General features: G+C 42.9%; 2 protein-coding genes across 3 annotated transcripts in view; both read right to left on the minus strand.

The window, feature by feature from the left end:
* Window positions 1-21,743, minus strand: part of PLPP1 (phospholipid phosphatase 1) — a 113,809-nt gene extending 92,066 nt beyond the window's left edge. Inside the window, exon 1 of one of the 2 annotated variants that reach the window (XM_024247643.3) lies at window positions 21,206-21,743. In XM_024247643.3, the coding sequence (XP_024103411.1) occupies window positions 21,206-21,263 (58 nt within the window). In that variant the 5' untranslated portion in view covers window positions 21,264-21,743. The remainder of the gene's footprint in view (window positions 1-21,205) is intronic. The other variant, XM_024247642.3, reaches the window with a different exon arrangement.
* On the minus strand, window positions 16,662-19,569 carry LOC103890631 (E3 ubiquitin-protein ligase RNF138-like). The gene has a single exon (XM_054555561.2). It carries the CDS (start codon window positions 17,650-17,652, stop codon window positions 16,777-16,779), a length of 876 nt encoding a protein of 291 aa, XP_054411536.1. The 5' UTR covers window positions 17,653-19,569; the 3' UTR covers window positions 16,662-16,776.
* Window positions 21,744-27,970: the final 6,227 nt, after the last annotated feature.

The raw sequence follows: 27,970 nt of genomic DNA on the forward strand, positions 1-27,970 counted from the left end.
CCTCAGTAACTGGCAGGAACCAACATCTGTTCAATTATACAAGACAGAAGCTTCAGAACTATTCTTGACATTTCTCTCTCTCCTACCCTACACCTTCAACATGTCACCAAGACAGGTATCCTTTACTTCCCAAATACCTCTGAAATGTATCTACTTTTCTCCATTTCTACCACCATCACCACCACCTCTTTAGTCTCACTGCCTGCCTCACTTGGACTGTTACAGCAGCTTCCTAACTGATCTCCCTAAATCCATTATTTCTTAGCTCTAATCTATGATTCTACCCTGCAGCCAAAGTAACCATTTTTTAAAGCTACCTCACTCCCCTTATTACAAACTATCATAGCACCCATACTTCTCCTTCACAATACTTATTGGTTCATTTTTCATATTTATTTGTATGATTACTTGTATCTCTATTACCTAAGACAGTGCTTGGCACACAGTATATGAGCAACAGACATTTGTGGAATAAACAAATGCCCACTATGTAACGGTCAGTGGGCCACATGCCCAGGAGAACATACAGATTAAGACACAGTCCTTTTCAGATAAAGAAACTGAAGCTGCGAACTCAGGTGAGTTACTCAAGCAATAGGTGACAGAACTGAGATTCAAACTCAGACCTGCATGCTTCCAATGTCCATACTCAAACTTTACGCATCCCATGAACAAAAAAGAATTCTGCAAAATATCTATATATTAGTAAAAATGAATAGAAATTTGTTTCGTGTCTTAATAAAATACAAAATCTGCAGTTGAAATTGCAAGGTAAGAATCACCCTAGCATTCTAAGCTCTTTAAAAAGGTACAACACTGTTTCCCTGTTATTTTGGGTAATTATAGCTTACACAAACATAATGGTAGCCCACTCAAATAGTACCCATTTACATTCTTTATTGCAGAAAGTATTAATATGTCTTTATCTCATATAATTCACTAAAGTCTCCTATAATTCACTATAAGTCAGGTAATTCACTAAAATATGTCTATGGCTAGCCTCATAGCAACTATAACACTTCTGCTACAATTCTATTTGACAGTCCAAAATTTCAAACTCCTCTGCTTTTACTACAACTTTAATTTACAAAATATTCAACCAAATTACACTATCTTTCAAATCAAATATTTATTTTTCTATACTTTTTTCAAGACCCTATCTCACTCTGTCACACAGGCTAGAGTATAGTGGTGCAATCACACCTCATTGCAGCCTTGACCTTCCCAGGCTCAGGTGATCCACCTCAACCCCCAAGTTAGCTGGGGACTATAGGCCTGCACCACCAAGTCCAGTTAATTTTGTTTTGTTTTGTTTTTTTGGGTAGAAATGAGGTTTTGCCATGTTGCCCAGGCTGGTCTTGAACTCCTGGGCTCAAGCGACCTGCCCACCCCTGCCTCCCAAAGTGCTGGGAATACAGGTGTGAGCTACAACACCAGGCCCAATTTTCTTTCTTTCTTTTTTTTTTTTTATTAAGTATTTATTGATCATTCTTGGGTGTTTCTCGGAGAGGGGGATATGGCAGGGTCATAGGATAATAGTGGAGAGAAGGTCAGGAGATAAACACATGAACAAAGGTCTCTGGTTTTCCTAGGCAGAGGTCCCTGCGGCCTTCTGCAGTGTTTGTGTCCCTGGGTACTTGAGATTAGGGAGTGGTGATGACTCTTAACGAGCATGCTGCCTTCAAGCATCTGTTTAACAAAGCACATCTTGCACCGCCCTTAATCCATTTAACCCTGAGTTGACACAGCACATGTTTCAGAGAGCACAGGGTTGGGGGAAAGGCCATAGATCAACAGCATCCCAAGGCAGAAGAATTTCTCCTAGTCAGAATAAAATGGAGTCTCCTATGCCCACCTCTTTCTACACAGACACAGCAACAATCTGATCTCTCCTTTCTTTTTCCCACACTTCCCCCACTTCTTTTCAACAAAACCACCATCGTCCTCATGGCCCACTCCCAATGGTCGCTGTCTCTTCGGGGCTGTTGGGTACACCTCCCAGACAGGGCGGCCGGGCAGAGGCGCTCCTCACCTCCCAGACAGGGCAGCCGGGCAGAGGCGCTCCTCACTTCCCAGACGGGGCGGCCGGGCAGAGGCGCTCCTCACATCCCAGACGATGGGCGGCCAGGTAGAGGCACTCCTCACCTCCCAGATGGGGCGGCCGGGCAGAGGCGCTCCTCACTTCCCAGACGGGGCGGCCGGACAGAGGCGCTCCTCACTTCCTAGATGGGGCGGCCAGGCAGAGACGCTCCTCACCTCCCAGACGGGACGGCCGGGCAGAGGCGCTCCTCACCTCCCAGACGGGACGGCCGGGCAGAGGCGCTCCTCACTTCCTCCCAGACGGGGTGGCAGCCAGGCAGAGGCGCTCCTCACCTCCCAGACGGGGCGGCCGGGCAGAGGCGCTCCTCACTTCCCAGACGGGGCGGCTGGGCAGAGGCGCTCCTCACATCCCAGACGGTGCGGCCGAGCAGAGGTCCTCCTCACCTCCCAGATGGGGTGGCCGGGCAGAGGCGCTCCTCACCTCCCAGACAGGGCGGCCGGGCAGAGGCGCTCCTCACTTCCCAGACGGGGCGGCCGGGCAGTGGCGCTCCTCACTTCCTCCCAGACGGGGTGGCAGCCGGGCAGAGGCGCTCCTCACCTCCCAGACGGGGCAGCCGGGCAGAGGCGCTCCTCACTTCCCAGACGGGGTGGCGGCCGGGCAGAGGTGCTCCTCACCTCCCAGACGGGGCGGCCGGGCAGAGGCGCTCCTCACTTCCTCCCAGACGGGGTGGCGGCCGGGCAGAGGCGCTCCTCACTTCCTCCCAGACGGGGTGGCGGCCGGACAGAGGCGCTCCTCACTTCCCAGAGGGGGCGGCCGGGCAGAGGCGCTCCTCACTTCCCAGACCGGGCGGCCGGGCAGAGGCGCTCCTCACTTCCCAGACAGGGTGGCCGGGCAGAGGCGCTCCTCACCTCCCAGACGATGGGTGGCCGGGCAGAGGCGTTCCTCACCTCTCAGACGGGGCGGCCAGGGCAGAGGCGCTCCTCACCTCCCAGACGGGGTGGCTGCCGGGCAGATGCGCTCCTCACTTCCCAGATGGGGCGGCCGGGCAGAGGCGCTCCTCACTTCCTCCCAGACGGGGTGGCGGCCAGGCAGAGGCGCTCCTCACCTCCCAGACGGGGCGGCCGGGCAGAGGTTCTCCTCCTCTCCCAGATGGGGTGGCCGGGCAGAGGTGCTCCTCACTTCCTCCCAGATGGGGTGGCGGCCGGGCAGAGGCACTCCTCACCTGCCAGACGGGGCAGCCGGGCAGAGGCGCTCACTTCCCAGACGTTGGGCGGCGGGGCAGAGGCGCTCCTCATCTCCCAGATGGGGCGGCCAGGTAGAGGCGCTCCTCACTTCCCAGATGGGGCGGCCGGGCAGAGGCGCTCCTCACTTCCTCCCAGACAGCGTGGCGGCCAGGCAGAGGTGCTCCTCACCTCCCAGACGGGGCGGCTGGGCAGAGGTGCTCCTCACTTCCCAGACGGAGCAACCGGGCAGAGGCGCTCCTCACTTCCCAGACGGGGCGGCTGGGCAGAGGCGCTCCTCACATCCCAGACGATGGGCGGCCGGGCAGAGACACTCCTCACTTCCTATACGGGATGGCGGCCGGGCAGAGGCGCTTCTCACTTCCCAGACGGGGCGGCGGGGCAGAGGCGCTCCTCACATCCCAGACGATGGGCGGCCAGGCAGAGACGCTCCTCACTTCCTAGACGGGGTGGCGGCGGGGCAGAGGCTGTAATCTTAGCACTTTAGGAGGCCAAGGCAGGCGGTTGGGAGGTGGAGGTTGTAGCGAGCCGAGATCACGCCACTGCACTCCAGCCTGAGCAACATTGAGCACTGAGTGAGCGAGACTCTGTCTGCAATCCCAGCACCTCGGGAGGCCGAGGCGGGCAGATCACTCGAGGCCAGGAGCTGGAGACCAGCCCGGTCAACAGGGCAAAACCCCGTCTCCACCAAAAAACACAAAAACCAGTCAGGCGTGGCGGCACGCGCCTGCAATCCCAGGCACTCGGCAGGCCGAGGCAGGAGAATCACAGGAGCCTGAGGCAGGGAGGTTGCAGCGAGCCGAGATCACCGCAGTACAGTCCAGCTTCGGCAACAGAGGGAGTCCGAAAAAAGGAGAGGGAGACCGAAGGAGGGGGAGGGGGAGCCCAATTTTCATCCTTAATCATGAAACATGTGAGGACATGAAATAAGAGCAACCACCACAAAGTTCTTCAAGTGAGTTGCTCCTTTTTCTAGCAAATCTAGAATATGGACCTAATTAACTGACCAACCTAAAGAGCAAATTCCCTACTTCAGGCAATGTAAATCACTATCAATGTGATTCTAGACTTAATCCAACTGAAAATAAAATCTCTACCACAATCTCTTTACGGGACAGCAAACTCTGGCCTTCCAAAGCATGTCCTCATGATTAATCCTCTTTCCTCTAAAAAAAGCCTCATCCTCTTCAGAAGTGCTCCTGAAAGGCAAAAACAGAGCTACCAGCAATATTTACTTTTTTCTTTTTTGTTGTTGAGACGTTGTTTCACTCTAGTTGCCCAGGCTGGAGTGCAGTGGTGCAATCTCGGCTCACCTCAACCTCTGCCTCCCAGTACAAGTGATTCTCCTGACTCAGCCTCCTGAGCAGCTGGGATTACAGGCATGAGCCACCACACCCAGCTAATTTTGTAGTTTTAGTAGAGATAGGGTTTCACCACATTGGTCAGACTACTGATCTCGTGATCCGCCTGCCTCGGCCTCCCAGAGTGCTGGGATTACAGTCATGGGCCACCGCACCCAGCCCTAAGACTGCATTATAAACAAGATCCCAGGTGATTCCTATGCACGTTAACTCTAGAGAAGCACTCATCTAGAAATTTCCCAAATCTCCCTAATGAGAAGAATCACCTGAGATGCTTGTTAAGTATGTAGATTATCCAGCATATTTCTTAGAAATACTGATTCATTAAATCAGGTAATTTGAAAAATTACTCTGGGTTAGTCCCATACAGCAGGTCCTTGAAAAACCTCATTTCATTATAACGTTGATGAGAAAAAAAAACTGACACGCAGCTGGGGCCTCAGCCTCCCAAAGTGCTGGGATTACAGGCATGAGAGACCGCGCAGGGCCTTTTTTCATTTTTTAATTTTCCTTTTCCTACTCTCATCTTTGCCTCCTCTTTTATCAGAAGAAACATATGTAACCAAAGCCAGGCAGGAGGCCTACACTACTTTGTGTCAGGGATCATTTTCCTATATTACTACTTTCTAAATACTTCAGTCTTCAACTTTTTCCTATTTTATGCTGACAGTAACACTCACCCCATTTTTAGCCAGGCTAAGTTTATAATTGATCTCCCATAAGTCCACTGCAGTTGCTTATACACCATGTGCTCTTTGTCTTACTACCTGAATCCATTGGTGTCAACTGCTGCAAGATGACTCTCCTTAATAACTGAGGTTCATTTACCACTATGATCCTGAGAGATAAACAAGGAATACATCATTCTCATTATAATTTACAATCAGTACATGAAGCAGCCATGGGATCTTGTCCATGAGATCACAGAGAATAGCAAAGGCAAGACCGGAATCTGACTTCCGAACCAACTGTTTTTACTACTAGATCACACTTTGAACTCTTTAAATAAAGGGTTCAAACTAATTGCCACTCACTAAAAAATCATTTACAATGTCAAATCCTGAGGAAAGGGGGGAAATCCATAAAAAAACTTCAGAGGGTAATTACTGGTTTTCAGATTTGGTTAATAATTATATTCAATGGCAACACTGAGAACTGCATTCATACTTTGGGACATAAAGTAAATTTTAATACAGATATCCACACTAGCCATAAAGTTGAGCATTATCCATAACCTGCCTAACAAGTTTTGATAACATCACAATTTAAGAAACCTTTGCTCCAAGTGGCTACTGGGCTAGGCAGAGACAATAGTTGAAAAGGAGCACACTTAAAACTCCTTTCTCTTATCCATGCCCTTTGAAAAACAGTAAAATACAACAAATGTCACTTGCCTCTGCTACATTGCGTAACTATGCTAGTGATACTTTCCAGATCAAATAGAGATGTTCTCTTCAAAGTGTGTTTTTTAAAAATTTTAAGAAAAAAGTGGCCAGGCATGGTGGCTCACACCTGTAATCCCAGCACTTTGGGAAGCTGAGGTGGGTGGATCACCTGAGGTCAGGAGTTCAAGACCACCCTGGCCCACATGGTGAAACCCCATCTCTACTAAAAATCCAAAAAATTAGCTGGGCATGGTGGTAAGCACCTGTAATCCCAGAAACTCAGGAGGCCGAGGCAAGAGAATCACTTGAACCAGGGAGCTTGGTGGTTGCAGTGAGCCAAGATCGAGCCATTGCACTCCAGCCTGGACAAGAGCAAAATTCTGTCTCAAAAAAAAAAAAAAAGAAAAAAGTATGAAAGTATTAATTTTAATTACATTTAGTCATCTATTTAACAAGTTACCTTTCTGAAGACAGTTACCTAAAATTAGGACAACCCCAGAACACTATAAATGACTGTAATCATTACATACATCTATTTCTTAAACTCTACAGAAAAAATAAAGAATAGATTATTCATCAAAAGAAGTTATGATGAGAAGTGGCAATGTTTAACTCATTCAACCTTTACTTTAAGTTAGCTCTTGACAAGTTTATATTCAAGAAATAAAATCTTCATGTTTTGGGAGCTGAGGACTAAGAGAAGTTATTACTATCCAAACCATGCCATTCTCACCTCACACACATTTTTATTTATTCATATTTCTAGTTTGCTGTTCTCTCTCCAACCAAGAACTTCATTTAGGTACCTTGCCTATGAGCTGTGGGAATACTGTTCACCTAGAAGTACAATCAGAAGATCTGAGGTATCTGATTCCAGAAAGAAATAGGTTAGAAGTAATCAAAACATTTCTCATCATGATCTGGGCACCAGGAACTGAAACACAAACCAGGTTCTGACTTCGGTGCTGTTTAAACTGCAGCTAGGACAAATTAAACAAACAAACAAAAAGTCACCAACACATGAAATCACATTTAAATAGCAGACTGTGTCAGTGGTACCAAATTGGCTTATTAGCTTAATAATGATAATAACAACAACAGCAAAAACATTTGAGTGCCTACTGCAGGCCAGGACTATGTTAACCACTTCACATACATTGTCTCATGCATTATCTCATCTAATTTCACAGCACTATGAGAAAGGCACTATTAGCATCATCTCTTTCCTCATTAGATGAGGAAACTCAAAGAGTTGAGATGACCTGCCCAATGTCACACAATAGTAATAGATGAAGCTAGACTTTAAACCCTGGAAGAATGGCTGACTCAAGTTTATTGCCCAGTCATTCATACAACAAGTATTCGAATGGTGATACACTTCCTAAGCACCAATATTAGAATGTTTTCACCTAGTAATGTGGATAGACTCATATCCTTCTGAACTATCTACAGGAATTATTTCAGAATTTAGCAGTAGCCAAAAGTAATGTGCCCAAAGGTTTACATTATCTCTGCTGTACAGCAACAGCAATGGTTTCAGGGGAAACTGTTCTGAAATAAAGACAGACTTCTGGCCCAGTACAATAGCTCACACCTGTAATCCCAGCACTTTCGGAGGCTGACGCAGGAGGATCACTTGAGTCCAGGAGTTCCAGACCAACCTGGGCAACAGAGACTTCATCTCTACAGAAAAATCAAAAATTAGCCGGAGCTGGGGGTGGTGGCTCATGCCTGTAATCTCAGCATTCTGGGAGGCTGAGGTGGGCAAATCACTTAAGGTCAGGAGTTCGAGACCAGTCTGGCCAACATGGTGAAACTCTGTCTCTACTAAAAATACAAAAACTAGCCAGGCGTGGTGGCACACACCTGTAATCCCAGCTACTCAGGAGGCTGAGGCAGGAAGATCACTCGAATCCAGGTAGCAGAGTTGCAGTGAGCCAAGACTGTGCCACTGCACACCAGCCTGGGTGACAGAGCGAGACTCTGCCTCAAAAAAAAAAAAAAAAAAATTAGCCAGGCATGGTGGTGCACACCTGCAGTCCCTGCCACTCGTGGAGGCTGAGGTGGGAAAATCACTTGAGTCTGGGAGGTCAAGGCTGCAGTGAGCTGTGATCATGCCACTGCGCTCGCCTGGGCAACAGAATGAGACTCTGTCTCAAAAAAAAAAAAAAAAAAACTTGATTAAAATACCTGCCTATCTCACCTTCCAAAGCTCTGTGTACCTTTTGAGGATGGAGACCTTGTCTCACTCATTCTTAGTAATCTCAGTGCTAACAGGCACTCGATAACATTATACAGTTTTATCATTTTTCCTATGAGTCTGTCTTCTACCATAAGTAATAAGCTAGTAAAAATCCATGGGTTATATTTTTCCCTTGATCGAAAAATGCATACCTATTTTTGGTATCTCCAGTGGTAGGTAGGGCATAAAATGAGGCTAATACTATGTACCTCAGAGTTTTGTGATGATTACATGAGTTCATGTGAAACATTTCCCAAAGGCATATACTAGGCATTCAATAGATAATAGCTTTCTTCTCTACTCATTTACCTTTCTAGCACCAAGCAGCAAACCCATCTCTCCTACTACTGATGCAAATGAACCAAAAGGCAAGGCAGAATCTGGCGTAACAAGCTGCCAATTAACTGAAGGGCTCATCCGCTACACATTTCCTATATGTCATTTTCCTGGACACCCCACCCTGAAAAAGACTCAGGAAACATTTCCAAGCAGTGACAACTAAGGACTAAATCACGAGGTTCTAACTATATCTGCTAGAATGCATTACCAAAGGTCACTCTGAACTCCATACACGATTCATTTAAAACACAGGGAGAGACAAAGATCTTCCTTTCCTGTGAAAACCTGAAAGGAATGCCTATAACAACAATGCTATTTGAAGAAAAAGTTTGTGAGCATGTTACTGAATAGGGGAAATTAGTTACAACCTCCAGTATGATATAACCTCATTGCTAATGCTTAATAGTTATTGGGAGTCTGAGATATGAAATATTAAAGTGCCTCTTCTTTTTGTTTGTTTTTATAGATACAGAGTCTCGCTCTGTTGCCCAGGCTGGAAGTGCAGTGGCACAATCACAGCTCACTGCAACCTGCAACTTCTAACCTCAAGCAATCCTCCTGCCTCGGCCTCCCAACGTGCTGGGATTACAGGTATAAGCCACTGCTCCCAACTTTAAAGTGCCTCTTTTAGACAGCAGATATACTCAAGATGGTAAGCAGAAACTGACTCTGAAACTACATCATAACTAGTTAAACATAAAACTAAAATAGTTAGAAAATATTTAAGCCACCTAAAATAATCATTCTTTTGTTTTGTTTTGTTTTGTTTTTGAGACGGAGTCTCACTCGGTCGCCCAGGCTGGAGTGGCGCAATCTCGGCTCACTGCAAGCTCCACCTCCTGGGTTCATACCATTCTCCTGCCTCAGCCTCCCGAGTAGCTGGGACTACAGGCGCCCGCCACCACACCCGGCTAATTTTTTGTATTTTTAGTAGAGACGGGGTTTCAGCATGTTAACCAGGATGGTCTCGATCTCCTGACCTCATGATCTGCCCACCTTGGCCTCCCAAAGTGCTGGGATTACAGGTGTGACCCACCGCGCCAGGCCCAATAATCATTGTTTTTATAGACAATGAATTCCCACATTCTTGCCTTTCTCACTCTCTCCATTTTTTTTTAAATTTTTGTGGGTACACAGTAAATATACCTATATATGGGGCACATGGGATATCTTGATAGAGGCATATAATTTATAATCATTACATCAGGGTAAATGGGGTATCTATCACCTCAACCATTTATTCTTTGTGTTACAAACAATCCAATTATACTGTTTCAGTTATTTTTAAATGTACAATTAAATTATTATTGACTTATAATCACTCTGCTGTACTATCAAATACTAGATCTTATTCATTCTACCTATTTTTTGTACTCATCAACCATCCCCACTTCACCCTCTCCATTTATTACAACCTTTCCCAAATACACACTAGTTAATCTGCATTCAAAAGTTATAATCCTCAAAAATGCACTTCCCAATTCCTGACTATATCACTGTTAGCTAGGTTGCCTTGGGTGAGTTTCCCAACTTCCCCAGCCCTCACTTCCGTCATCTACAGAATGCAGATGACCAAGCTCCTAAGAGAGTTGTTGAGACACTGCACTGGCTGTACCAAGCCTAGAGAGCACTAAATAAATGTCAGTTATTATTTTTATCCATTCTGGCATTTAGAAATAAAAGTTACAAAATTCACTATTAAAAATATCATTGATACATACCATATTCCAGCCACACTGGCCTCTTTTCTGTGACAAAATGCCCTTTTCTTCTCTTGCCCTCAACACCTGCTCCTCTCTATGCTTGGAATTTTCCCCCAGCTCCTCCACGGCCAACTCATTTTGTTCCTTAAATCTCAAGTCCAATACCTCTCAATTCAAATATTCCCTTCAGAGAGCCTTCATTGAGACTGCTATCCCCAAAAGTCTAACTTTCTTATAATCTTGCTTTAATTCTGTCAAAGCCTTTACAAACATCTGTAATTGTCTTATATACACTGGTATGGAGATCTTATCTTTTTTGCACTGGTAGTTGCAGCTCCTAGCATTGTATTACAGCAAATAATGTGTGCTTAATAAATAAATAAATAATGATGCAATGTCAAATACTTTAAAACAACACTATGCTCACACAACTTTAAAAACAATTTGAGTTTAACATATGTCACAATGTTTGAAAAAGAGTTTAGACGCAGCAGTGTCCAATCTTTTGGCTTCCCTGGAGTACACTGGAAGAATTGTCTTGGGCCACACATAAAACACACTAACACTAACAATAGCCAATGAGCTTAAAAAAACATTGCCAAAAAATCTCATAATGTTTTAAGAAAGTTTACAAATTTGTGTTGGACCGTATTCAAAGCCATCCTGGGCTGCATGCAGCCTGTGGGCCATGGGTCAGACAAGCTTGGTTTAGGGGGAGAGAGGATATACAGAAGTATTACACAACAGTTTTTCCTTGCTGCCTGTTTAATTGTCAAGAGCAATTCAAATAACAGAATTTATACAAATAAGGATGTATAATTAAGGTCATTCAAAAGTTTGGGGAATATTGGGCCAGGTGCGGTGGCTCACGCCTGTAATCCCAGCACTTTAGGAGCCAAGACGGGTGGATCACCTGAGGTCAGGAGTTTCAGACTAGCCTGGCCAACATGGTGAAACCCCATCTCTACTAAAAATACAAAAATTAGCCCGACGTGGTGGTGGGCACCTGTAATCCCAGCTACTCAGGAGGTTGAGGCAGGAGAATCGCTTGTACCCAGGAGGCAGAGGTTGCAGTGAGCCGAGATCATGCCGTTGCACTCCTGGGCGACAAGAGTGAAACTACGTCCCCCCACCAAAAAAAGTTTTAGGAATATTCACTCTACTTTTTTATAAGTGGAGTAATCATTCCCAAGACCTCGGCAATAAAAAGGTGACTAGAGTGTAGCTAACTCCACTTTCTGGAGTAAGCTGAAATTCAGGACTTATCACTGTATAAAATAACAGTTTTTCCATTTGTTTAATTACACTCCACCACAGACCTACACAGATCAATTTTCACCATGGCTGGAATTACCACTACTCAGAAATCACGTATGTGGCTTTCACACATGACTAATAAAACACTAAGTTTCAAAAGCATTCCATGAGTACTCATGAGAAACATTTTAAAGTTTGTGTTTTTGTCCCTAATACAAAACTAGTTGATGTTATTTCTACTAATATAATTATTATGTTACAGGTAGTAGGATTATACAGAATTATTTTACTTGACAAACATACATCATGCATATTAAGTGCAAGGCACTTTACATATTGATTCATTTAAGTCTCATTTAAGATAACCATAGGTACTTTCATTATATAGCTAAAGAATACAGGCATAAAGAGAAAACTTTCCCAAGGTCACACAGTTCAATGGAGGAGCTAAAATTTGAATCCACAGTCCATCACTAGACTATGCTGCGTAACATTTTAAAGAAAAACATAGACTAGTTTTTCACAGCTTATAAGGAACAAGTCATTCCCAATTTTATAATTTTTGTTTGTTTAAAAAAATAGAAATGGGGTCTCACGATGTTGCCCAGGCTGGTCTCGAACTCTGGGGCTCAAGAGATCCTCCCACCTCAGTCCCCCAAAGTGCTGGGATTACAGGCATGAGCCACCATGCCTGGCCCCCAATTTTAGACAAGTTTCAGTTGAGTAAAAAGGCAACCTACCTAAACCATTTGCACATTAAACCTAAACAGCAAGAAGACTGAAGAGAAGATGAGCAGAAGGAAGGGAAGTACAGTGGGGAGAAAGGAATGACAATGAAAAAGAAGGTAAAAGGAGAAAGAAGGATAGAAAGATGAGAATGCTACCTGTAACCACTATTCATAATCTCTGGATGGCAAATGCTTTTTTTTTATAAGAAGAGACAAGACAGTATCTCTATAATCCCTAATTAGCTGATTGTACAGACTGTATGTTTCCATTTCAAATGTTGAATTAAGCCACCTAAATTAGGAGGAAGTAGACAACATTCCAAATTTCTTTCCATAAAAACTGAAATTACATGTTAATCAGTTCACTCAAAATCTGGGAGTTTAGTGACTTGCTGCCAACTTTTTTTTTTTTTTTAATAGGCAAACATTGACAATCTTAACCTTAAATTTCTTAAACAAAAGAATCAGAATAATTCCCCAAACTGAGTAACACATCAGAAAGTTTGGTAGAGCTCAGCCAAAAATGACCAAATGAGAAAGAGATTAACAAAGATCCATAGCACATTCTTGAGTTTCCAAAGGATGTAATTCAAAGAGAATATAAAGGAAGAATTTACATTTCATAAAATCTATAAGGGGAAAGTTTTCTGAACATTTCTATACTTTATTCCAAGTAAGGTAAATTTAAGTTAAAACTCAGCTGAATAAAACCAATTAGAGCCAGATAGCAGCAATTTCCTCCAGGCCTCTGCTTTTGTTCCAAACTACCCATTTAAAGAAAGAAAAAGCCTTGCAATAGGATTCTAGACTGACCCAAGAATATGCCAGTTTGACAAATTTTTGTTCGTTTTTTGAGATTCCTTCCCTCTCTCTCTGACTAGAATAGAGAAAAACAACAACAACAACAAACAGAAAAACAAGTAAACTTTCATCAGAAGCAAAATAAGTTTCCTAATAGAAGTTAAATAGAAGAGGCCGGGCATGGTGGCTCACGCCTGTAATCCCAGCACTTTGGGAGGCCGAGGTGGGCGGATCACGAGGTCAGGAGATTGAGACCATCCTGGCTAACACAGTGAAACCCCGTCTCTACTAAAAATACAAAAAATTAGCTGGGCGTGGTGGCGCACATCTGTAGCCCCAGCTACTTGGGAGGCTGAGGCAGGAGAATGGCGTGAACCCGGGAGGTGGAGCTTGCAGTGAGCCAAGATCAGGCCACTGTACTCCAGCCTGGGTGACAAAGCGAGACTCCATCTCAAAAAAAAAAAAAAAAAGTTAAATAGAAGAAACAGCAAGTGGTCTGGATAGGCACCGTGTCCTATTTGTTTACTTATTTTTATCTTCAGTGCCTAACACACTGCCCAGCACCTATGATACAGTTAACAAATGTGTACTGAATATGAGTGAATGAACAAATAAATATTACGAGAAAAGGGAAGGCACAAAATGCTGGAAACTATTTAGCAAGTGAGAATCTTCCCAAAATACTTGTTTTTTCCCCCTTTGAGGAAGGGACCCAGATTGAGGCTTAACAAAGGGACCGCTCCTTAGGAGTATCCTTAAGGGGTAAAATGATGTCAGCATTATGGTAATAAGAAATGGCATCAGTATTTGAGATAATTACTGGGCTAAAACAAGCAACAGGGACCCCATAACCATCTAGCATTTGTTGCAAATGTTTTTGCAGCTAGATTTTACTCTATACCCATTGACTTTGATTTGGCATAATGATGATACCACATTTGGAGCATGCTGAAGGAACAATAACCCCCTCCCTCCCAAGAAAGCCAAGATGGCAGCCCACAGGCTCCTGTTTGCATTTGCCATTAAGGACACTGTAATTGGTGTTTAATGCAGAAACGGAAGCTACCTCAAATCTGTTTTAGACATAGATGGGTATTATCAGTAGGGTCCTGCCAAGAAAAGCAGCATACTCAAATGAAGTATTCAAGAAAACTTAATGAAGGAACCATTTCAAAACGTACAGGCAGGGTTTAGGGAAAATAGCAAAAGATGGTGGTATAACTCCACGTTAGCAACATCAGGAAGCCATTATCATCTCCAGGTCTAATGGGGCTAGGGAAGGGTTATCAGAACCCAGAAAGATGTGTAACTATAGATGGCTGGCAGAGAGGGCCATTATTGAATACAAGTTGTGAACTACTCACAGAACAGCTTTGGCAACACTAAATCCAGCAAGAGGGAACTAGCTTTTAGGGAGATCCTTTCTGATGTCCCTCCCACTGGGCAAAGCTAATCTGAAACCAAAAAGGAAGGGCTCAGTTGATGTAGCCCATGTAACTCATTTCCCAGAACCACAGAGCACAGTGGAGAAAAGATGTGGAAGGGCAAATGGAACACACACAGCACAGAAAGATATTCTAAATGATTGTCAAATAGCAAAACACAGGTACAAGGAATCAAAGTTTTGTCAGTTCCATCTAAATCTTCTAGATATTGTGGGACCACCCACAAATAAGTCATAAACGTTGGTACTTACTTGGGTTCCTACTGCCCTATATCAAGTTGGAAAAGAAAAAGAAAAAAAAGCAGCAGCAGCTACGAGTAATTCCAGGTAACTTCTGACCTTTCTGCATCTCTAAGAGTAAACAGACAAGTCATTTATCTACAATGGAGCAGATCTAAGACAAGGCCCTCCTCTTTGCTCAAAGGGAACATATTCCAAACCTCCATTATCGTACTTATCATGATGTATTATAACCACTTGTTTATTTCTTCATCATTAGACTCTGAGCCCTTTAGGGCAGGGATTATCTTATTCATCTTTGTATCCCTAGAACCTAACATGGTACTGGCCACGAAGCTAGCCTTCAGTCAATATGCATTGAATAAATTAATGGACTCAGTGTCCATTAATCCGCAGCCTAATGCCATAGTGGCTAAAATCTGAAATGACCCTTAGCAATTAAACACTAATAAGTTGTATTCAGGATATGGTTTAATACACTGGGCTAAAACATCGCGCTTTTTTTCCAAAATTAACATTTTTATTAAATCAAGTTAAAAAAAAGTTCAGTGTACAACAAAACCAAAATATACCTTTTTATACAATATATGTATATATTAGCAGCAAACTACTTCTGAGATTCTCTTTTATGTTCTTTTAGTTATTTTAAAGAAAGCATAAACAATGTATATTAGTACAGAATGTCAGCGAATCCACTCTTAGTCCTTTATTCTGTGATTTGGGCCTTCTACAAAATACTTTATGATTCTCACTAATGAATACTAAGAACATACCCAATTTTGACTAAAAAGTAGTGAAACAGTGGTTGGTAGAATCTTTCTCACTATATCACAATCACACATTATATTTGAGAATAAGAAATGAGTATCATACAAACAGGTAATTGTGTGTGTGTGTAAACTCAATTTCTAAGGTGTAACAGCAGCCAACTAGATCACTTAGCACTGTGACTATCACTTTTTAAAAATCTGGTGATATACAAAATTTTAACAAATCAGATAAACACTTCAATCCCCTATTGCTTGTCCATTTAAAAAATCCTTAATAGAAATTCTATATATAACCTGACAAACTGCATACACACATGTGTATATATACACACAAAAGTATATATGTATATATACATATACATCTTTAGCTTTGAATAAATTTCTAAACTGAGATGAAGCCAAACCTCTCATTTATATCTTCTAGAATGCAGTATCACCAACTGAAAGTTTCTAATAAGAGTTTCAACTTAATCAGAAATACTGGCTACTGAAAATTCTGAGGCCAAGAGCTGCTATTCAGCTCAGTATATTCTAGGCTTACAAATCAAAGACTGAAATTAACAAATGCCCATGAAAGAAACAAATTTTTCTCTTTGTATTTCCTTCTAATAACAAAAAGAAAATATCTTTACAACAAGCTTTCACTTTTTAAAGAATTAAAATTATTACTAGTCTTCAAAAATAGTAAATGTTATATCAATACAATTTTCTTATAGTTGAATTTTTCAGCTAGAATCTGCATTTAAAAAATTTCCTTTGGATTATTCCATTTAGCACTTCAAGTTTCTATTCTGCAACTCTAATAACTGGCTCAGATTTGTTAGGTTATATCAATCACATCGTTCAAAATTTGCTACTGTGTGTTAAATGTGTACAATAATAAAGTAAATGGGAGGAATGTACCAAATTTCAAAAGCAACATAATGAAAAATTCAAGAATATTTAATATTACAAGAAGATAAAGTACAACAGGGATTCTCTTTCACCATTACATTAATGAAACATCTTTTTTACGCTTTTAAAGCTAATGTCATAACCTTCATTTTTTAACTCATCAAGAGGATGAAGTTTTTAGAAGCCCTACCTTTATTTTCAATCAAAAACTAAAATGACTGAATTACTTTTATTAATATACACATCAAGTTACTGAAACGGTGACTTCATGTAGTTTCCCCCTTAAAGATGGCACTTGCAGGTACAAAGATGCAGAGATGTCTACAGCCTTCAGATGTTTACTTGAAAAGATTCTTCAACAGCAGTTTGATATTGGGTTTCTTCATCTAGCTGAAGATTCACAAATTCTCCATAATCAAACTGATGTCTCTGATTTAGATGGCTAATGAAATTTCCGGTAATCTGGCTAGAATCTCCCCAAGGAAGAGACACACAAATAGGACATGTCACAGGAACTATCTGAAATAGGTGATTACTGTTAGAGTGATCCAGTAAACGCTCTCTGGTAAAATCTGATTCTTGACACAGGGGACACTTAAAAGTAGGATGACCAGAAGAACTTGTATTCTCTTGGTAAGTTTCTGTGTTATCAGATGTGGATGTTTCACTCCTATTGCTGTTCCCTACTGAATCTTGAGAGATCTGAAAGTTTGGAATGATAGAAGAAACATCATATTCATCCTGATACTTCTTACAAGATTTGTAATGATGTCTCATGCGATAGAATTTAATCTGTTTTGCACAGCATCTGCAGCTACCAGAAAACTTCCTCATTATATTTTCAAGGTCTAAGGCCCGTTCAGGACATGCTCTCTCTCTTCTAGTCACATTTCCACGACACAGGGGACAATGTGCTCCACTTTCCCTCATTGCAGTCAGGAAACATTTTCTACAGAAAACGTGCTGACAGGCCGCGGTCCGCACGGGCGTTTTGAGTACCTCCTGACAGACGGGGCAGTAGAAATCATCTTCGGTGTAGGACGTGGCTACAGAGAGGTCCTCGGCCACGGCGGGGTATGGGGGAACAAGGCGATGGTGGCAGCGGCAGCGGCCGAGGTGACGGTGGCGGCCCGGGGCCCGACTCCCTACAACAACATCACGCCTTTCATACCAGCCTACCACCATTCTCTGTAGAGCTTTTCTCATGCGCTCAGATAATGTATATGGCCTGTTCTATAGTCACAGAACCAGTCATAAAAAGAGCCAAAGACAGATGGCAAGACTATATTCCATTTCAGAAAGGAATCGAATATACATTCTCTCTCAAAATTCTCATTCTTTTTCCAAGAATTTACCATATCCACTTGAGGAACTAACACACATTACTTCTCAAAATTCTCATTCTTTTTCCAAGGATTTATCAGATCCACTTAAGGAGCTAATCATTTGAACGTGTATATAGAGGAAGTCGTGTTTCACACTGATGATAAAGATGACATACGGACAGAAACATATACACACACACACGCACACAGGCATGTTTAATGATCACTCCAACACACATCACCCGCAGCAAAATTATAAAGTAGTTGTATAACAGGTTCACATAACATCATCATATTAAAATGGCTATACTGTATGATGCTGAGGTGGTCATTAACAGAATCTGGAATGTATCCACATTATAATTATGAACCACTTTCGCATAACCCTGCACTTACAAAGTGCTTAATCATCCTTTTGTTCTAACAGTCAATTCTTACCTGTGGATTCCTCACAGAAAAAGGAAATTTATGCCAGGTTGAAAACCCTCTCGAAGCTACCATGATTTTAGGCTACCAATCTCCTGCTGTCAGTAAAATGAACACAAATCAAATTTAATATAACAGACTCCACCAGAAAGGTGCATTTGCTATATAACACGTGTCTTCCAAAAGTAAGCGTGAAAAAGTTTCGTATCTCCTGCACCACTGGTCTCCTTCACTGCTGTTTGCAATGGACAGTTGATGTTGTTAAATGCAATGTAATCTTACATTTTTAAAAGTCAGTAAAATAGGTCACTTTCTATTTAGGAAAAGGGAATCCTGAGCTTATAGTGATAATATACTGAATTACTTTAAAAGAAATGCCAGTAATACCAAAACATAATGTTGTAAATAGATTAAATGCCTTTTCTTAAAACAAGTCCTCAAAGCTTTCTCCAAAACCACCAAAAACACAATTTTATCTTATTGACAGCTATTGTACTCCTGCAACTGTCAGGTCAATGTAGCAATGAAATTACTCTAACCTTTACAGGATAATTATGTGACGTTTGTATCATGTTAAAATTACAGGCTACAACAACCCATAATTTATAAAATTGTATTGCATGTCAGTTCCTCCATTATATGTGATTTTTTTTTTTAACTGCAGATCTACCATACGGCTTTGTGTTTAATACCATTAGCTTCAGCTACCTCAGAGCAGTATTATGTTTCAGCCATTCTAATCAGTGTTTGGCCCATAGAAAAAAAACTATGTTGTTTTACAAATTGATCGAACTCCCACAGCAGGAAAAGACAAAGATGATATGTAATTCTGATAGTGCACAATATGTGGCAATGATAGGATAATATTCAATATATTAGAAATATATTGATTTTTTCTGATCGAACATTTTCCTCTCCTTTCACTAAAATATAAACAAAGTTTAACAAAGTTCCAATGACATCAAGTGTAAGTTAAAATATATTTTTTAATGTAACATTTCTATGAAAAGTAATTTTTTGTTGCAAATAAATTTGAATATATTTAATTATTAGTAAGTCCGGACATCCGAAAGGACTGTGTTTTTATAAAGACAGTGTTCAGTTGGGCGCGGTGGTTCACGCCTGTAATCCCAGCACTTTGGGAGGCGGAGGCGGGTGGATCACGAGGTCAGGAGTTCAAGGCCAGACAGGCCAAGACGGTGAAACCCCGTCTCTACTAAAAATACGAAAGTTAGACGGGCATGGTGGTATGTGCTTGTAATCCCAGCTACTCAGGAGGCTGAGGCAGAGAACTGCTTGAACCCAGGAAGCAGAGGTTGCAGTGAGCCACGATCGCGCCACTGCACTCCAGCCTGGGCGACAGAGCAAGACCATCTCAAAAAAAAAAAAAAAAAAGACAGTGTTCCAAAATTGTGTTCCACTTTCCTAAACTTAATTCCTAAAACTCACTGTGGACCTAAACAGGAAGTGTCTTGGGAAACAACAAAGATGCTTCATATTAATAGGTAACAAAATGCAGTTTTAGGACCCAGCGCGGTGGCTCACACCTGTAATCCCAACACTTTGGGAGGCTGAGGCAGGCAGATCACCTGAGGTCAGGAGTTCGGGACCAGCCTGGCCAACAGGGAGAAACCCTGTCTCTACTAAAAACAGAAAAATTAGACGGGCATGGTGGCGGTGCCTGTAATCCCAGCTACTAGAGAGGCCAAGACAGGATAATCACTTGAACCCAGGAGGCAGAGGTTGCAGTGAGCCGAGATCCCGCCGCTGCACTCCAGCCTGGGTGACAGAGAGAGACTGTATCCAAAAAAAAAAAAAAAAGACAACAAAATGGAATTTTTCCTTACAACAACAACAAAACCAGGTAACAGAATTTACAAGAATCCCACAAGATTGCAAGGGCCTAAATGATGCCGCTGGAAACTGTAGAGTGGAATAACTAGGAACTACTGGATTAAAACCGAGGGAATCTCCTGTCACTGAGAAACCATTATGCAGACTTCCATACAGGAGGCTAAAGCCACAGATCTCCCACCCTGAGAACTTGCCAATGCCACTACTATTCTGATTACTTCAACATGAGTAGGACTATCCAAACCTCCAGCAGCTCTTGCTTTTGTTTTTGTTTATTCCATCATATATAAATAGTTCACAGCATAACTGCCTTATACAATACATAAAAGGTGAAAGCTACTCCTTCCAACGCCCATCCCTTATCCAAATGATTCCAGTTCTTTCTCCTCAAAAGAAAGGAGTAACTGCCAACCAGAAGCCTCATAACTGAACTCTCCCAATCAGGAAGACAATGCGAAATCTGCTGCAGCCAAAGAATGTCAACTGCTCCTTGAGGGACTGTCACAAGAGATGGAAAGCTACACCACGGCAAGGTCTGTGCAGACAAGGAAACAGGTCTAGGGTACTGCATCCTCCCCCACCCCAAAAGCTTCTTTAAACCTATACGCAAAAACTTGGCGTACTCATTCCTACTTGCAACCTGACAATTTACAACCTGGCAACACCTTCTAATTAGGAACTAGTTCTAGCCTTTTATAGCCGAAATATTAAACTGCTTCTCACGATAAATCAGGCACTGACGCCTGCTACTGAGAATCCCGTGCATCAAACCTCCAGTTTCACTACTGAGATGGGCCAGTGACCGGGCTCCTCTACCATACAGAGGGGAGGAGCCCACCCTGCTCTGCTAGAGTGGAACTGTAAATAGAGGACAGGAGCAAGGCACGGAGCGCAGAGGCGTGAACAGCGTCCAAGCAGGGCTGGGCTCAGCGCACCGGCGGGCGACAGACAGCGGCGGGCACGCGGGAGCCGGGGTGCAGGCTGCAAAGCGGGGTCCCTCGGCTGCAGAAGCCGCCCCCGTGTATCGCCCCGCAGCTGCGCACGCGTCAGCCAACACACCCCCGCTGCCCGTCGCGGCTATGCGCTAAAGCCCTCCCGGGACAGCCGTACCCGCCCGGGCGCACACGCCCCTCGGGCCGGCGGCGCGTACGTACCCAGCAACACGCAGAGCACATCGAGGGCCACGTACGGCAGCCGCGTCTTGTCAAACATGGTCTCTGCCCGGGCTGCCCGGCAAGGGCGATGGACTAAGCTGCCGAACGGCGGCCGAGGCCCTAGATTCTCGAGCCCGGGCCGGGGCTGGCGACGGCCCCGAGCTACGGCCCCTCCCAGCCGGAGGAGGAGAGCAGCCGAGGGCGGGCTGAGACCGGGCGGCGCTCCCACCGCCAGCAATGGCGCCCGGGGCCCTCCCCTCACAGCCCCCGCGAACACTCGGTTAGTGCTGAGGCGCTCGTGTGCCAGCCGCGGCAGCTCTGTAGCCTCAGGACCTCCTTGGCCGGCCCCGGCCTGCCCCGGTTGCTCCCCGTCTGGATCCCGGCGCCCTCTCCCACAGGCGGGGCATCCAGACTCTCGCTTTAAGGATGGGGACCCGTAGGGAGGAGGAACGCAGGGTGCAGCCCCTCCCGCTGGGCAGCGCAGGACCGGGCAGCGCGCGGCCTCGCGGGCAAGGGGAGTGCAGCAGGGGCGGGGCCGGGGAAACCCCAGGCCGCGGCGGTCAGCCAATCAGCGCCGTCGGCCTCATCCCTCCCGACCTGCGGCATCCGCCCACAAGTGCGGCTCTGGGCAGCCGGGCGGGGCGTGGGGGCGGCTCCCGTTCCGATCCAGGGGGCTTTGCTCAGGACCGCAATTGCTCAGGTGGTCTCCGAACTCGGCCTCGGTACCCCCACTAGGCATTGCTGCTTTCAGAGAGCTAGGCTCCCTACCCAACGATCCTAGAGCACCGGCTGCCTGCCACTCCCCACCCCTTCCATGGGAATGAGGTAATAAAGAGGTCAGATTGCTATTACTGAGTTTAAGGGGGGAAAAGAGGTCAGAGTAGGCAGGAACAGAGACGCTCTCCTTTAGTTTGGTACTTCTGAGTCTTTTCTCACTTAGGCCTCAACGTTGACCTCCCTGTGTCCTGGCTGAGCCCAAATGTTAGCAAGAAGCGTGCTAAATCATCCATCCTCGATACCTGATCACCCTTGAATTCTTGATATTTAATATCGGATTAGATTCCTTATATTACACCTTTGTTGTAGAAGCCCTTGACCTGCCTTTAGCCAGAATCCTTCTACCCTTGATGTCTCCTCTGAGTAATTTTCCATCCACCGTCACCTCCCTCACAGACACGGTGCTTGTTCCTTGGCTATAAATCCCCCGCTGTCTTTGCTATATTCTGAGTTGAGCTCAATTTCTCTCTCCTGTTCCAATAGTCATGACCCTTATTGTAGTAATCTTGAATAAATTATTCATGTGTTTGACAAGTGTCAGGATAATTAACAGCAGCAAGCACTCCCCCTGCCCCATTCCCGGGAGGACCCTAGCCCACATTTAGTAATCTCAGTTTCCTAATATGTAAAATGGGGATTTTTTGAATAAATACCTAATACTCAGACATCGCAAGTACGTTGAATTTATTGTGACCTTGCAATCTGAGGCCCTTGTAACTCTGGAAGTAAAGAAAGCCACATGGTAAACAATGGCACATCTTTCTCAGGTGTAAATTGCTTAAAGCTTTTACAGCTTTAAGCTGCCCAGTGTTCCAGTCTGGAGGAAGAAGTGAAACCCAGAAAAGATTATATGAAAGTGGCTTTATCTAGAGTTAAACCCTCTACAGATGTTAATGATTGGTATATTTTCTCCTTAAATATGTAAAACACAATTTACAAAATGTACCTACTACTTCTTCGACTTTTCCTGCAAAGCACTCATCAAGCCAATGGAAAGATAACATTAAACACAGAGTCTGGAAATATAGCCCCAAGTAAGCTCTCAAAAACAAAAAATACATTTGAAGAAAGATGTTTTTCTTTAAAACGAATGTGAATGTTTTATTTTGCCTCTTGTTTAAATAGCTGTAAAAGCTTTAAGCAATTTACACCTGAGAAAGATGTGCCATTGTTTATCATGTGGCTTTCTTTACTTCCAGAGTTACAAGGGCCTCAGATTGCAAGGTCACAATAAATTCAAAGTACTTGTGATGTCTGAGTATTAGGTATTTATTCAAAAAACGTTTGTCGAGCACCTATTGTGTTACAGTCTAGGCTCAGTGTCTTAAACAGCTTTTGAAATATTTACTTTTTAAAAGTAATTTTTAAAAACATTTACTTTTTAAAAATTTTTTATTTTTACTTTTTGTGGGTACATAATAGGTATATATATTTTGGGGTACATGAGATGTTTTGACACAGGTATGCAATGTGTAATAATTACATCATGGAAAATGAGGTATCCATCCTCTCAAGCATTTATCCTTTGTATTACAAACAATTCAATTATACTCTTTTAGTTATTTTAAAATGTACAATTTAATTATTGACTGTAGTGACCCTGTTGTACTATCAAGTACTAGATCTTATTCTTTCTATTTAAAAAAAAAATTTACTCTTAAAGTGCTTTTTCAAAAATAAGCATTCAAAAAAACCTTACTGATTAGTGATTTTTTGTTTATTCACACATTCATTAATTCAACATTTATTGAGCCCCTAATGGATACCTGGTACACATCTGTGAAGAAGCTAAAATAAACAAGAGAAGTTCTCTGCCCACAAGGGGAATCCTGAGGCCCACTTAGAAAGCATGTGATTAGGGCCGGGCACGGTGGCTCACGCCTGTAATCCCAGCACTTTTGGAGGCCGAGGCGGGTGGATTACGAGGTCAAGAGATCAAGACCATCCTGGCCAACATGGTGAAACTCCGTCTCTACTAAAAATACAAAAATTAGCTGGGCATGGTGGCACGTGCCTGTAGTCCCAGCTACACGGAGGCTGAGGCGAGAGAATCGCTGGAACCCAGGAAGCGGAGGTTGCAGTGAGCCGGGATCATGCCACTGCACTCTAGCCAGCCTGGCAACAGAGCTAGACTCTGTCTTAAATAAATAAATAAATAAATAAATAAATAAATAAATAAAATAGATTAATAAACCAAAGCCCATTAAAATGCATTGTCATTTCCTGTTATTTTAAATGGGACTTATGCCATGTGCAGATTATAAGCAATTAATAAGGCCAGGCACGGTGGCTCACTCCTGTAATCCTAGCAATATTTGGGAGGCTGAGGCGGTCGGATCACTTGAGGTCGGGAGTTTGAAACCAGCCTGGCCAACATGATGAAACCCTGTCTCTATGAAAAATACCAAAAAGTAGGCTGGGTGCTGTGGCTTGCACCTGTAATCCCAGCATTTTGGGAGGCCGAGGCGGGCAGATCACCTGAGGTGGGAGTTCGAGACCAGCCTGACCAACATAGAGAAACCCTGTCTCTAATAAAAATGCAAAGATTAGCCAGGCCTGGTGGCACATGCCTGTAATCCCAGCTATTTGAGAGGCTGAGGCAGGAAAATCACTTGAACCCGGGAGGCAGAGGCTGCAGTAAGCCAAGATTGCGCCATTGCACTCCAGCCTGGGCAACAAGAGTGAAACTCCATCTCAAAAAAAAAAAAAAAAGAAAAATACAATAAAGTTAGCCAGGCATGGTGGCAGGCACCTATAATCCCAGCTACTCAGGAGGCTGAGGCAGGAGAATCGCTTGAACCCAGGAGGCGGAGTTTGCAGTGAGCCAAGATCGCGCCACTGCATTCCAGCCTGGGTAACAGAGGGAGACTCTGTCTCAAAAAAAAAAAAAAGCAATTAGTAAGCCCTCATTTGTGGAAAGAATGACTATGACACATCATTTTGTTTTGGAATAGGGAGCTTTCATTCCTTTTTGGGGTGATTTTTTTGTTTGATTGTTTTGGTTTGTTGTCATAATTGGATTCTGGTGTGATCATTGGAATTGAGAATGAGTTAAATAACTTTGAAATGGTGATGAAAATAATTAAAAAAGGAAACACGAATTAAATAGTAACACCATTAATACCCCCAGGGGAGGGGGGCAGCTATGAGTGTGTCCCTGGACTGAACATGAAACCTCAGAGGTGAGAGCACTGACTCCATTTCTCTGGAGTTTGTGCATCCCAGAAAAAAATACTTTAAAAAAATAAAGAAAGAAACCTCAGAGGCTTGCATAAATGCTTAACAAAGTTTGTCCTTGGGCCAAACTTTTCTCCCTGTAATACAGGCATCAAACAAAAGCAAAGTAGGGTGGGCTTCCGAAGAACAGTCCTGAAGCTCCCTGAAGAAGAAAAAAGCTAATTTCCTCTCTTCTGTCATTACTAAACTTCTTGAAAAGGAATCTGCAATTTACATGCTGCATTTCCACTTTCTCTTTCGATACCTCTGCACGCTAAATTCTGTCCCCACTCCTCTACTTGCACTGCTATTTAACATAATATTATTGGTAAGTCTCCCTCTCTCCATTCTAACAGCACTTACTGTCTCAGCAACTTATTTATTTCAAAAATTGTCTGCAAAGTAATAAGACTCAATTCCCTTAGGATATTTGTGTTTCCATGTGTTTATGTTCTTTCTCCCCAAATTGACTAAAGCAAATACAGTTTCTATTATACTCAAATAGCACTGTAAAACTAAAATAACTAAAAATGTCAATGTCTGGTTCCCCAGTACATGTGCTCCAAAAAGAAAATTTCACAGGATGGTGTATTTTAATCCTTTTTACACTTTTTGTCAAAGCCATTTGCTTCATACCTTATTAAAGTTTTTAATCGGCCAAGCACAGTGGCTCACGCCTGTAATCCCAACACTTTGGGAGGCTGAGGCAGGCCAAGATGGTGAAACCCCATCTCTACCAAAAATACAAAAATTAGCGGATGTGGTGGCACACGCCTGTAATCCCAGCTACTCGGGAGGCTGAGGCAGGAGAATCACTTGAACTCGGGAGACGGAGGTTGCAGTGAGCCGAGATGGTGCCACTGCACTCCAGCCTGGGCAACAGAGCGAGACTCCATCTCAAAAAATAAGTAAATAAAAATAAAAATAAAGTTTTTAATCATGTAATGTTTGATACATAAATATATAACATATAAATAAGTTATGAAAGGCCAGGCATGGTGGCTCACGCCTGTAATCCCAGCACTTTGGGAGGCTGAGACAGGCAGATCATTTGAGGTCAGGAGTTCGAGAGCAGCCTGAGCAACCTGGTGAAACCCCGTCTCTACTAAAAATACAAAAAAATTACCTGGGCATGGTGGCACATACCTGTAGTCCCAGCTACTGGGGAGGCTGAGGCAGGAGAATTGCTTGAACCCAGGAGGCAGAGGTTGCAATGAGCCAAGATCGTGCCACTGCACTCCAGCCTGGGTGACAGAGCGAGACTCTGTCTCAAAAAAACAAGTAACTAATAATAAGTTATGAGGCATAATGAAATGGGCAACTATGAATCTATAATTCTATTCAACTCAACACCTGGATCATTGCAGAATCTTTGAAAGCACCTGAATTCTATGTTTACCTTTTCCTAGCTTTGTTTTTTCCATATCGTTTAACCACATGCATATGTATCTCTAAAAATATATATTGTTTCGCTTGCTTGTTTTTTAGCTTTTAAAAATATTATGCCATAGATTTAATCTTCTGCCCTTGATATTTTTTCACTCAATTATATTTCTTACATTCATTCATGCTGCTGCAATAGTAGGTCTGTCATATGAATACATCATTTTATTCATTCTTCTGACAACAGTCATCGGGGTTTTCATTTATGCAAATAATGCTTGCTGCAGGCATTTGTGTACATGTCTCTTGTGTGGAATTACTAGCTGCATTATGTAGTATGTCCACATTCAACTTCATGAGATAATCTCAGATTGTTTTACTAAATGGTTATACCATTTCATCCACACCCCCACTAGTGGTGGATGAAACTCCACATTCTCATCAATGCAATATTCTGAGACTTCTTAACTTTTGGTAATTTAGTAGGTATAATGTGTTTCTCAATGTAGCCTTAATTTGCATTTCCCTGGTCACTAATGTGGTTGAATGTCTTTCCCTAAATGTATTCACCAAAAATGTTTCCTCTCCTATTAACTGCCTGTTCATGTCTTTTGCCATTTTTCTGTTGTGTTTTCTATTTTTTATTTTTTTTTTTTCATTTTTCTATTGTGTTTTCTATGGTATATCTTATTCTTATCTAATTGTGGAAGTTATTCATACACTCTTCATAATAATTCTTTGTGTGGTAAATTTTTTCTCCGAGTATGTGGCTTGTCATTTCACTTCCTTTATTAGCAGCTGTGTGATAGAGTTCTTGTAAATGTAATGTAAGCAGATATCTACTGGCAGGTTTCTTTAATGTTTTTGCTTTCCTGACCAAAGGAAAAGGCTGAATTCCCTTCCCTTCCTTTCTACCTTCTTTGAACATGGACCTGATATTTAGAGCTACAGCAGCCATCTTTTGATTATGAGGGAGAGACCAAGAAAAGCAGTGTCACTGGTCTTTATAATGTTGAGCTCTACTAAAAATAACCAGCAACTGGTTGCCTCCAGATTTCTTCTTATGTGAGAAAAAAAATAATAATAATATGTTTAAGCCTAAAATATTCACAACAAATACAAGGCTCAAGAGAATTTTGATTGGTATTTCTGAGAAATTTCATGTCATTATTCTAAGAAAACCTTTTACTTGAACTAATTTAATTGAATTTCTGGTCCTTGAAACTTCAAAGCCCTGAATAAAACAATTTGAGTCAATAGAAAAGGGTGCTGAGGAAGAATAAAACTTTGAAGATTGAGCAATGGTTAAAGCATAAAGGAGGCAAGACAAACGGCTTTTCTGAAGTCTTTGAGTAGGAAAGGCTGTGAAACTCACATTGGGGATTAGCG

The sequence above is a fragment of the Pongo abelii genome, chromosome 4, assembly GCF_028885655.2.
Source record: "Pongo abelii isolate AG06213 chromosome 4, NHGRI_mPonAbe1-v2.0_pri, whole genome shotgun sequence".
NCBI lineage: Eukaryota > Metazoa > Chordata > Mammalia > Primates > Hominidae > Pongo > Pongo abelii.